This window comes from Nothobranchius furzeri, chromosome 5, assembly GCF_043380555.1.
Source record: "Nothobranchius furzeri strain GRZ-AD chromosome 5, NfurGRZ-RIMD1, whole genome shotgun sequence".
Lineage (NCBI taxonomy): Eukaryota > Metazoa > Chordata > Actinopteri > Cyprinodontiformes > Nothobranchiidae > Nothobranchius > Nothobranchius furzeri.
The window spans coordinates 79,707,621-79,717,620 of record NC_091745.1 but is presented as its reverse complement, the minus strand read 5'-3'; the positions used below and the strand labels follow the sequence as shown (position 1 = coordinate 79,717,620).

General features: G+C 47.5%; 1 protein-coding gene across 6 annotated transcripts in view; it reads left to right on the top strand.

Annotated features, from left to right (window-relative positions):
- nr4a3 (nuclear receptor subfamily 4, group A, member 3) overlaps nucleotides 1–10,000 on the top strand; it is a 27,254-nt gene that overhangs the window by 16,072 nt on the left and 1,182 nt on the right. For all 6 annotated transcript variants that reach the window (XM_015950629.3, XM_015950626.3, XM_070551217.1 and 3 more), the window contains 4 exons: nucleotides 4,219–4,348; nucleotides 4,962–5,125; nucleotides 5,215–5,414; nucleotides 8,810–8,988. In XM_015950629.3, the coding sequence (XP_015806115.1) occupies nucleotides 4,219–4,348; nucleotides 4,962–5,125; nucleotides 5,215–5,414; nucleotides 8,810–8,988 (673 nt within the window). The remainder of the gene's footprint in view (nucleotides 1–4,218; nucleotides 4,349–4,961; nucleotides 5,126–5,214; nucleotides 5,415–8,809; nucleotides 8,989–10,000) is intronic.

Genomic DNA, 10,000 nt, shown 5'->3' with positions numbered 1-10,000 from the left:
GGGCACGGGCATGTGTGGCGCGAGAGGTTCCTAATTGGATTTATTTGTTTTGATGTGTTTTAGAAGCGTTTAAAAAAGAGAGAAGGAGAAAAGAAGAAGGGAGGGCCGCGACACCTTCCACGTCTTCCGTTTGTTTAACCCAGTTTGATCCCGGTGACTCCCGAGTGGATAACAGGAGTGAGTTTACACCTACAGGAATTCTGATGAAGAGAAATTCCAACTCAGACCTTCATGTCTGATTCAGACTTTAACAAAGATGTTAAAGCTGCTGCCAGTGACTCCGTGAGTTTACCATGGTAACCAGTAATGGTTCATTGAAGTCATGAGGGGGATACAGGAAGGCAGAGTGGAGCGCAAGCCCCAGGCACGCAATGGCTCCTCAAAAATCTTAAGAACTGTAAAAATAATGATTGAACTGTGGTGGATGGGCTTGGGGGCCATAGCTGGAAAAGGAGTGGTTCATTTGGTATTTATTCATTTCAGTTGTGTCCAAATCAGCGACATTTAGGTTTGATCTGTTCCTATATAATCTTCTACAGTTGTCATTGTAATAATAATAATAATAATAATAATAATAATAATACATTTTATTTAAAAGCGCCTTTCAGAACACCCAAGGCCGCTTGACAGAAAACACATTAAAACAGCAATAAAACGCCAAGAAGAAAGAACAAAGAGAGAATCAGAATCAGAAAGAGCTTTAAAACGGTTCAATAAGATCAGGCAGATTTAAACACGTGTGTGTTTTGAGTTTGGTTTTGAAAAGGGGGAAACTGTCGATGTTCCTGATGTCTGGGGGGAGTGAGTTCCAGAGACGGGGAGCAGAGCGGCTGAAAGCTCTGCTCCCCACGGTAGTGAGACGGGCAGAAGGAACAGCAAGATGGATGGAAGAAGATCTGAGAGAACGGTGTTAATTTTATTTATTTATTTAACCTTTATTTACCCAGGAAAAAACGTCCCATTGAGATTTAAAACCTCTTTTTCAAGGGAGTTCTGCAGCAAACACCACACGAATATACGAGACAAAATTTACAATTTAAACTTGTATGAAAACAATCTAAAATAAAATTTCTAAGAACAAAGTTAAATTAAATATTTAAAACTTTAAACAAGCCCAAAAATAAAAACAGTCTAAATAAAACAGTTGCATGTTATTGAGTTGCTCTCAAGATTTCTTCGTTTAGATTTAAAAACATTCGATGAAATGAACTCTGTCATCTTCCATTTTTCCTGCAACTCATTCCAAGCTGACGGCGCTGAACGGGCAAAAGCTCTCTTTCCAAGTTCAGCACGTACAAACGGGACAGAAAGCAGCAACGTGTCTTGTAGACGAAGAGAATAAAGACCTGCAATTTTCATTTTAAGTAGGGAAGTTATACAGGAAGGTAGCAGACCAAGTAGTGCCTTATATATAAATCTGAAAAAATGAGACTTCCTCCTGATGGTCAAAGCAGGCCATCCCATCTGAGAGTTATGGTTATCTACGGTTAGTGATAAACCTTAGAGCGGCATGATGCACTTATCAGGTCTGAGATAGATGGAGGAGAGAGGTTATGGATGGCTTTGAAGGTATGGAGGAGAATTTTGAAGATGGACGTGAATTTAACTGGGAGCCAGTGAAGCTGCTGGAGAACCGGGGTGATGTGGTGAAATGAAGGGGTTCTGGTGATAATACGGGCTGCTGAATTCTGGATGAGTTGCAGTTTATGAAAGAGTTTGTTGGGGAGACCATAAAGAAGTGAACTGCAATAATTGAGACGGGAGGCGGCGAGGCTGTGGAAATCAGTTTTTAAGTTTAAATTACAAAAGTTGAAGCCACGTGGTGATTTTAGTTAATACAGGCTGGCAGTCAGCCAAAGCAGAAAGATGGTGTCCGCACATTCAAGATGGAGACCTGTTTCTGCCCAGAGTCTTTTAGACGCGACACGCTCTGAGCCTGATCACTTCCTGTCTGGTGATGCGCGTGTTGATAAAAGTCGTGTTGAAGACTGAAGATTATCTCTAGCTTTGTTCTGCTGGCATGACTTTACACCACGGCTCTGGCCATTCTCCAGCATGACCAGCACCTGCTAGGGGTTGTATCAACTAGTCGACTAGTCAACTTCACTGCTCTGTAGTGACTTTTTATGCTTTTCATCGACTAGTCGATGTCACGTGATGATGACCGACAAGATGCAGTCCTCAGAAAAGACAGCAGGCGACGAGCCCCTGCGCGTTGGGAGGCGACGAGCAGTGCCAGAGCGGCGCCCCCGTCGTGCGTCGGAAAAAAACACTTGGTCACCCATCGTCAGTTTTAGCCGCTTCAGGTGTGTGACGTCATCAATGACTAGTCAAAGTCGACTTGATTTTCATTACTTGACTGTCGACTTTTAAAAAAATTAAGTCATGCAGCCCCTAGCACCTGCTAGCATAAAGAAGCTAATGTTGTTGAAGCTATGTTACGGACGTGGTGGTTTGTTTTTTGCTGTATTTTTTATACTGTTCATTTTTTTAAGTCTTCCTTTATTAAACTTCTGTTGTGCAAATATAAATTGTGATTTTATTGTTTGGTCACTTGCACAACTATTATCCATGTGGCAGGGGTCAGGTGGTGCTCACTCCTCACCCCCGCCACGTGGACCTCAAGGGATAAACCATCAATCCTGCTCAATGGTCTACTTTCAGACAGTGGGAGGGTTAAAGACCAATTTCATTAAGAAACCATTTTTTACTTTTTGTTTTTGAAATATGATCGGTCACTTTGAGTTTAACGTGCAGGCTGAACATGAAAATAGTCTCCTACACCTGTCTCCTGCATTAGCTTCTGATAGAAAACAGACGGTGAAACTCTAGGATTAGAAATGCCTGACAGTTGCACATCACATCGCAAAATTAGCGTTCTTGGAATCACCTCATGACGGGGAAGGCTGTTGTTGATTTAGCATCCAGGAAACAGCGAAGAACAGAAGCTAACATTTAGCGTTAGCTGCTCCACCACACAGCAGAACTCCTCCTGGCTTGTGTTATTTGTGGAGATAAAACATCAACGTTACAGAGTCGGTGGCACAGTCACAATGCTGTTAGCCAATCAGAGGAGAGACGTCCAAATATCAGGAAGTAAGACTGTAAACCCTGCCATCCGACTAACTTCTGGTACCTGAAACAGAAGCGCCAGAGCTTCTTTTTCCACAGCAGTCAACTCAGAGCGTTCACTTAGAGGCCACTGAAAAAAAAAAACGAGTGAGCCTGATCTTTAAAAGCTTTTAAAGATATTTTTGTAAATTATCCTGATAAAATCTAAATCCTGATTTCAGTGTAAAAAATGTGCTGATATCTTTGCCATGTGACCCGCCCCGGGCTAGAATAAATCTGTGTGCAGACATTTGCATTCAAGATTGATTATGAATCCTGACCGTACGTACCGGCGTCGCACCTGCACCTTATTTTTTATCATAACTGCTTTGTAGTTACATGTTTGCACCTCAGGAGAAGAAAACTCTTCAAAGAGACTTAATGAGCTTTAATCATCCCGTCAAAGTCTAGCGTAAAGACGGCCCAGAAGGCTTCACTGACAGCGACACAAAAACCCATGACTGTGCGGTTTCTTTGCACCAACAAATAACCGAGTGCTTCAAATAGCAGAGTTATACTTTGTCACCCAGCGATAAATGAAAGGAATGCTTTTAAAAGCTGCTTCTTCGTTCTTAGACACGATGTTCTGATGAAATCAGGGGATTAGCACAGCTCAGATTGCCTTTTATCTGTGAGTTGGCCCCCACGTGGCCCCCTTTCTGGGTTTAATTTAATAAGGTCAGTAATAATCGTACGGGCTAGCAGAGGGGTAAGCAACCCCCTCGGGGCCCACTGGAAGGCACGAGACCTCCAGAAGGTGCCACAAGCTTCACGGGTTGTCTGGTCACGCAGCTCGTGAGGTAGCTGTCCTCTTCCATCCCTCCCACTTGTCTCACGATACCCGGATTGGCACGGCATGCGTTCCAGCCCCATTGTCAGCTCTGGCCCTGATAAAACCGTCCGTCCTGCAGGCGAGGCTTGTTGGGAAATTAATTTGATCTAATTACGCCGATGTCACCGTCGCCTTTCAGCGTGTAATTAAAATCTGACCTGCGAGCTTCATGCTTCCGTCCTTTGATAGGGCAGAAAAACTGGATTAAACAAATTAAATATTAGGTGTTGGTTGTGTTCGGAGGCTGATTGTGTGTGTCTCGTCTCTCCGTGCAGCGCACTGTGCAGAAAAACGCCAAGTATGTGTGCCTGGCCAGTAAGAACTGTCCCGTGGACAAGAGGAGACGCAACCGCTGCCAGTACTGCCGCTTTCAGAAGTGCCTGAGTGTGGGCATGGTGAAGGAAGGTAAGGAGCATAATGCCTGACACCAGCACAGCAGCATCCAAGTCAGATTTTATTCCACCAGAGTCCAAAAGATCCCAGATCTCAGAAATCCACGCAGCAGCCTGGAGGAAAGTTGTTAAAAGGTTCAAACTCTGAGAGTTAACCAGCTCTCTCGCCAGCAGCGACGTTCTGCAGACATGGATGTAATTTTCACTTTAGAAGTGGGGGGGAAACCGGCTTCAACACAAATGGTTGTTGGTCCTAGAGCTCACCCAGTGTCAATTTAATATAGCGTAATATTGTTTTTGGATGGTAAAAAGTGCAGGGGTCAAAACTTGACTTTGGAAAAAGTGGGGGGATATGTCCCCCCTGTCCCCCCCCAAAATTACGGCCATGTCTGCAGAAGAGTCGGGCTGATGTTCACACCGCCCTGAGGTTTCTCACCTGTCTAGCCCCACCCACATGCAGATGTATGCAAACACAGCCACACAGGAACGGCGAGCGAGCGGCTCCACTGCCACCTGCTGGCTCCACGCTTCCTGTGTGTTGGGTTATGTCAGGGAGCTTCTGAGGCTCTGAAGCATTCCCACCACCACAGCTGACTGTTTGTGTCCGTCTGCTTTCTGCTTCCCAGTGGTCCGTACGGACAGCCTGAAGGGGCGCAGAGGCCGCCTGCCCTCCAAGCCAAAGAGCCCCCTGCAGACAGAGGCGTCGCCCCCCTCCCCACCTCTCAGTCTGCTCTCTGCTCTGCTTAGAGCTTACTCCCACTGCACGCCCCGTGAGCTCGACTACAGCCAGGTAGCTTCAGCTCCTCGTCCCACAGGTTTACTCAAAAACTCGATTTTTCTCTTTTCATTTTTCTCCTTTTTGTCTTTTTGGTGACACAGTTCAGCGCCGCCGACCCGCCCTCCTCGTCCTCGGACGCAGAGCACATCCAGCTCTTCTACAGGCTCCTCACCATCTCGATGGAGGCCACGCGCTGCTGGGCTGACAGGCTGCCCGGCTTCTCCGAGCTTCAGCACGACGACCAGAACCTGCTGATCGATTCTGCCTTCCTGGAGCTGTTTGTCCTGCGACTGGCTCACAGGTTCATTCTTCTAAACTCACACATCAGACATCTCAACAGGCATTCCTGCACCCTCGAGCGTTAGATCGCGGCGTGTGAGTGTGCCGACGGAGCTGTGCGCTGCTGTGTTGGTGGATCTCCAGAGTGGGAGGAGTGCAGCTGAGTAATCGCCAAATGAACCGAATCATGAATGGAGTCTTTAGCTATGACAGCAGCTACGCCCACAGATTTCCGCTCCGCTGATATCTGACGCACAGAGGGCTCGTGTGTGTGTGTGTGTGTGTGTGTGTGTGTGTGTGTGTGTGTGTGTGTGTGTGTGTGTGTGTGTGTGTGTTCTGCAGACTAAAACTGTGCAGACTTTGTGAACTGACAGGATCTTATCTGAAATTCAGTCAGCTGAGTGACTGAGAGGGGTTGTTATGGAAGGAAATACGTCCTCAGTTCAGCTGTGTGTGTGTGTGTGCGTGCGTGCGTGCGTGTGTGTGTGTGTGTGTGTGTGTGTGTGTTTGTGTGTGTGTGGACCTGGGCATCTCACTCGTGGATACCTGCGGTGCCGTTATGGCCGCCCCAGCCGGTCGGCCCCAGAGTTGCCCCTGGTTACCACTCCGCTCTTGTTCGGCATGCGGCTGGTTAAATTTATAGTCGGGGGTGTCGCGCTACAAGCTCATCCCTTTGTCTGAGCTGTCGTCTAGGGCAGGAGACCAACACGGCGAGGCACACAAGAGCTCTTACTCACACTCGCTGACGGTGAGGAACTTTTTCTCTCCTCCCAGTGGAAGTCCAGGTGCGGGGTGGGTAGAGGATTGGTGGCGGCATCACAGTCGCAGCAGGAGGGGGGACTCTGACTCACGCTGAAGGGTGGACTAGGCCTGCATCAAATACACACACACACACAACTCCTGTTCCCATCAGAAGAACTCCCACAAAAAGAGAGGAGTTGAGGCACAAACGCAGCTCTGTCCTGAGTTCTGTCCTCGCTCTCGTCTCGGTTTGACCCGGCGTTGAACCGAGACGCCCTGCAGAGCGTTTTATAAGCGTGTGTCTGTGTGTCGGGGGAATCTGTGTGTGTTCAGGGTGCGCAGAGCAAATTTGCTTTGCTCTTCTGGGACGACATGACTGTAAGCCGCCGGGTCACCCAACAGTTTCTGTGGTTATAGGCTGATTACCGTGGCGACAGCGTAGTCAGGGCGAGTGGAATGTGTGGCAGGCACCCAGCTGTGCTGGTGTGCGTGTACGTGTGCATCTGCTCGCGTGCTTCTCTGCCAGCCGGCCCGAGCAGCTTTCATCGTGCTCTACTAAAACGCAGGACCGAGAACGCTCACGCTTATTTATCCAGCACGGTTTCAGTCTGAGTCACTTACAACTGCTGCAGCAAATTCACCTAATAAGCCTGTTTATGGCCTGTGAGACAAAAGCTGAGTGAACACCACACGCACGGACGTAATTTTGGGGGGGGGGACAGGGGGGACATGTCCCCCCCACTTTTTCCAAAGTCAAGTTTTGACCCCTGCACTTTTTACCATCCAAAAACAATATTACGCTATATTAAATTCACACTGGTAGAGCTCTAGGACCAAGCGGAAAACAACCATTTGTGTTGAAGCCTGTTTCCCATTAGAGCATACTGTAAAGACCCCCCCCCCCCTGTGTCCCCCCCACTTCTAAAGTGAAAATTACGTCCATGACCATACGCATGGGTGCGTGGGAGATCATGCACACTTCATGCAGAAAAGCTGCAAATGGGTGTTAAACCTGCAACCTTCTTGCTGCAAGGCAGCAGTGCAACCACCGTGCAGCCAAGTGGGCTTATAAAACAGTCGGTAGGGTATAATCTCAATCATGACAGTGCAAAATTTAATCTGTTTAGATTATTTTAAGGTATTAATATAAATGTATAATTTATGAACAATAAAACATCATAAAAGTGCCATGCTGTAGTTCTTTTTTAAAACACAGAGCAGTTTTGTTTACCTGTTTTCCCGCTAGCGGGAAAACAGGTAAACAAAACTGCTCTGTGTTTTAAAAACGAACTACAGCATGGAGTTAGAGATACGACACAGCAAGAACACACCTAAGATGATCATAAAAATGCATTTAGTTCATGCAACCAAGGACGTAATTTTCACTTTAGAAGTGGGGGGGGACACAGGGTGGGGGGTGGGGGGGGGGGTCTTTACAGTATGTTCTAATGGGAAACAGGCTTCAACACAAACGGTTGTTTTCCGCTTGGTCCTACAGCTCTACCAGTGTGAATTTAATATAGCGTAATATTGTTTTTGGATGGTAAAAAGTGCAGGGGTCAAAACTTGACTTTGGAAAAAGTGGGGGGGACATGTCCCCCCGTACCCCCCCAAAATTACGTCCATGCATGCAACATTTTGTAAATATTTACAACAAAATAAAATCCTGCAACAGATGAATAAACAACATTAAATGCACGTTTATTCATCATTAAATGCTTTAAATTGTTTGGGAAAAGAGCAAAATGCCGTTTGCTACCAAGTCAGATTTGCGACTCTGAGACGTTTCGCCTTCTGCTGATGGTGTGAGGAGAAGAACTCCTCTCTCTCTGCGACATTTGTAGTTTTTTATCTCCTGATATCCGAATGGATCACATATGCAACTTGTTACTTATACATGTTAGTTTCGTTATTTAGCATCTTAAATGATGCAGAGCACGACTGAATAAGTGTTTGATGTAAATCTGCATCATTTTGGGTTTGGGTCGCTTGGGTGGATGCGGCGCCCTGCTCATGGGAGTTGATCTGAACGTCTGCGGGGTGAAAGCGAATAATTAGAAACACCTTTAACCGCTAAAGCAACGTTTGCACAGTTTGTAATTAGTGGCTTCCAGGTCGTTCCCCCCTTCGGTTTTTATTCGCTCAATCATCTGTTTCTGTTTTCTCCCCCTTTTGGCCGTCGTCCCTCCCAGAAAATCCTGTTACCTTCATTTTATCATCAGATCTCCCCGGCGTCATTTATCGTTTCCTCCCGTTCCTCCTCTGCCAACAGAAATGAGAAAGTAGGATGTTGCGTGTCAGGAGTAACCGATGGTGAAACACATCTGAGAAGCTTTTGCATTTCCTCGTTAAAAGCTTTGTGTTTCCATAGCCAGGGAGCATTAAAGCTGCAACAGTTTACCTATCTGCAAAACACACACACACACACACACGCACACACACACACACAGAGCGGCAGCTCTGCCCTAACCCTTCACCCCGCCCTGCCACAAGGAAACAGGCATGTTTAAATGCTGTAATTTGAAAAACACGAGCTCAATCAGCTCCACGCCTGCGTTTGATGTGTGCTCATAACTTCAGGTTTTTTTCTTTTTATTGAAAGTGTTTTCCCTCCAAAGCATCTCAACTGTCCATCAGGGGAAAAAGAGCTGAGGAGCCTCTCCTTCTGTGTCGTAGGTCCATCCTGTTGGAGGACAAGCTCGTCTTCTGTAACGGCTTGGTGCTGCACCGGTTCCAGTGCCTTCGCGGCTTCGGAGAGTGGCTGGATTCCATTCGCGACTTCTCCGCTCACCTCCAGAGCCTAAACTTGGATGCCACTGCCTTCGCCTGCCTGTCCGCCCTCGTCTTGCTCACAGGTAACCGCTGAGTTTAAAAATCACCAAAAGAGACTAAAATAGCCACCACAAACCCTCCCCTCTCCCTTCCTCTCTTTGATCCAACGCCACGGTCACACAAGCCGCTTTGGCAGAATGACACCGGTTCGTTTATAAAGGAGCTTAGCTGGTGAGGTTTCCCGTGCCGCCGATGCGTCTGCTTACTCAGAGCATCTCTGCCTGAAACGAGAACCTGATACCCAGAAGCACCTGCTGCACCTGCCACACACCTGGTCCTCTAATCAGTGCTCAGAACTGGAGCTTTCCTCCGTGGACGCACGTCAGGAACAAAGCAGAAGATGCAACAATCAAGAAGCTTTAGGAATGCAGGACAACCGAGGTGCCAAGGTGACGGGGGGATCGTGCAACACACTCATGTGCTAACATCACATTCTGCACCCCAGAGTCAAACTCTGTGCATTATTGTGTAAACATAGAATCCCCCACCCCCATACTTCCATCTCCTGTACCTCACCCTGCCCTCCCCTCCTCCTTTTCCTCCCTCAGCTCTCTCCCTCTCTTTCTCTCTGGGGGAGCACTTAACTCTGTTCCTGATCGACCAGCCCACTGTGGGGCATGGTTCTGGAATGGCATCTGCCGGCGCTCTCAGTGGCGCTCTGCCACCTCGGCGAAGCACACAGCCTCGGCCGAGCCTCCAGAGCCACCGGGCGATCGACCACTTCAGAGTGGCCTGTGCAGAAAGGAAGTCATTGATTTGTCCCCCAGGAGCTCACGCACACACAGAAAGAAGGAGTGTAGGGGGAGCGGGGAAGAAAGGCAGGAAAGCAGAAGTGTACAAGAGGTCTCTGAAAGGCTCGGTGGAAGGAGGGCTTGAGTAACTCTGCAGCCGCAAACACCACAAACAATAGAGTCGCATAAACAAACAATAAATATGTTTCCAATAATGGATTCCTCAAAGAGAGTCTGGTCTAAGAGGCAGCCTCCCTGCAGCACAGCATGTGTGTGTGTGTGTGTGTGTGTGTGTGTGTGTGTG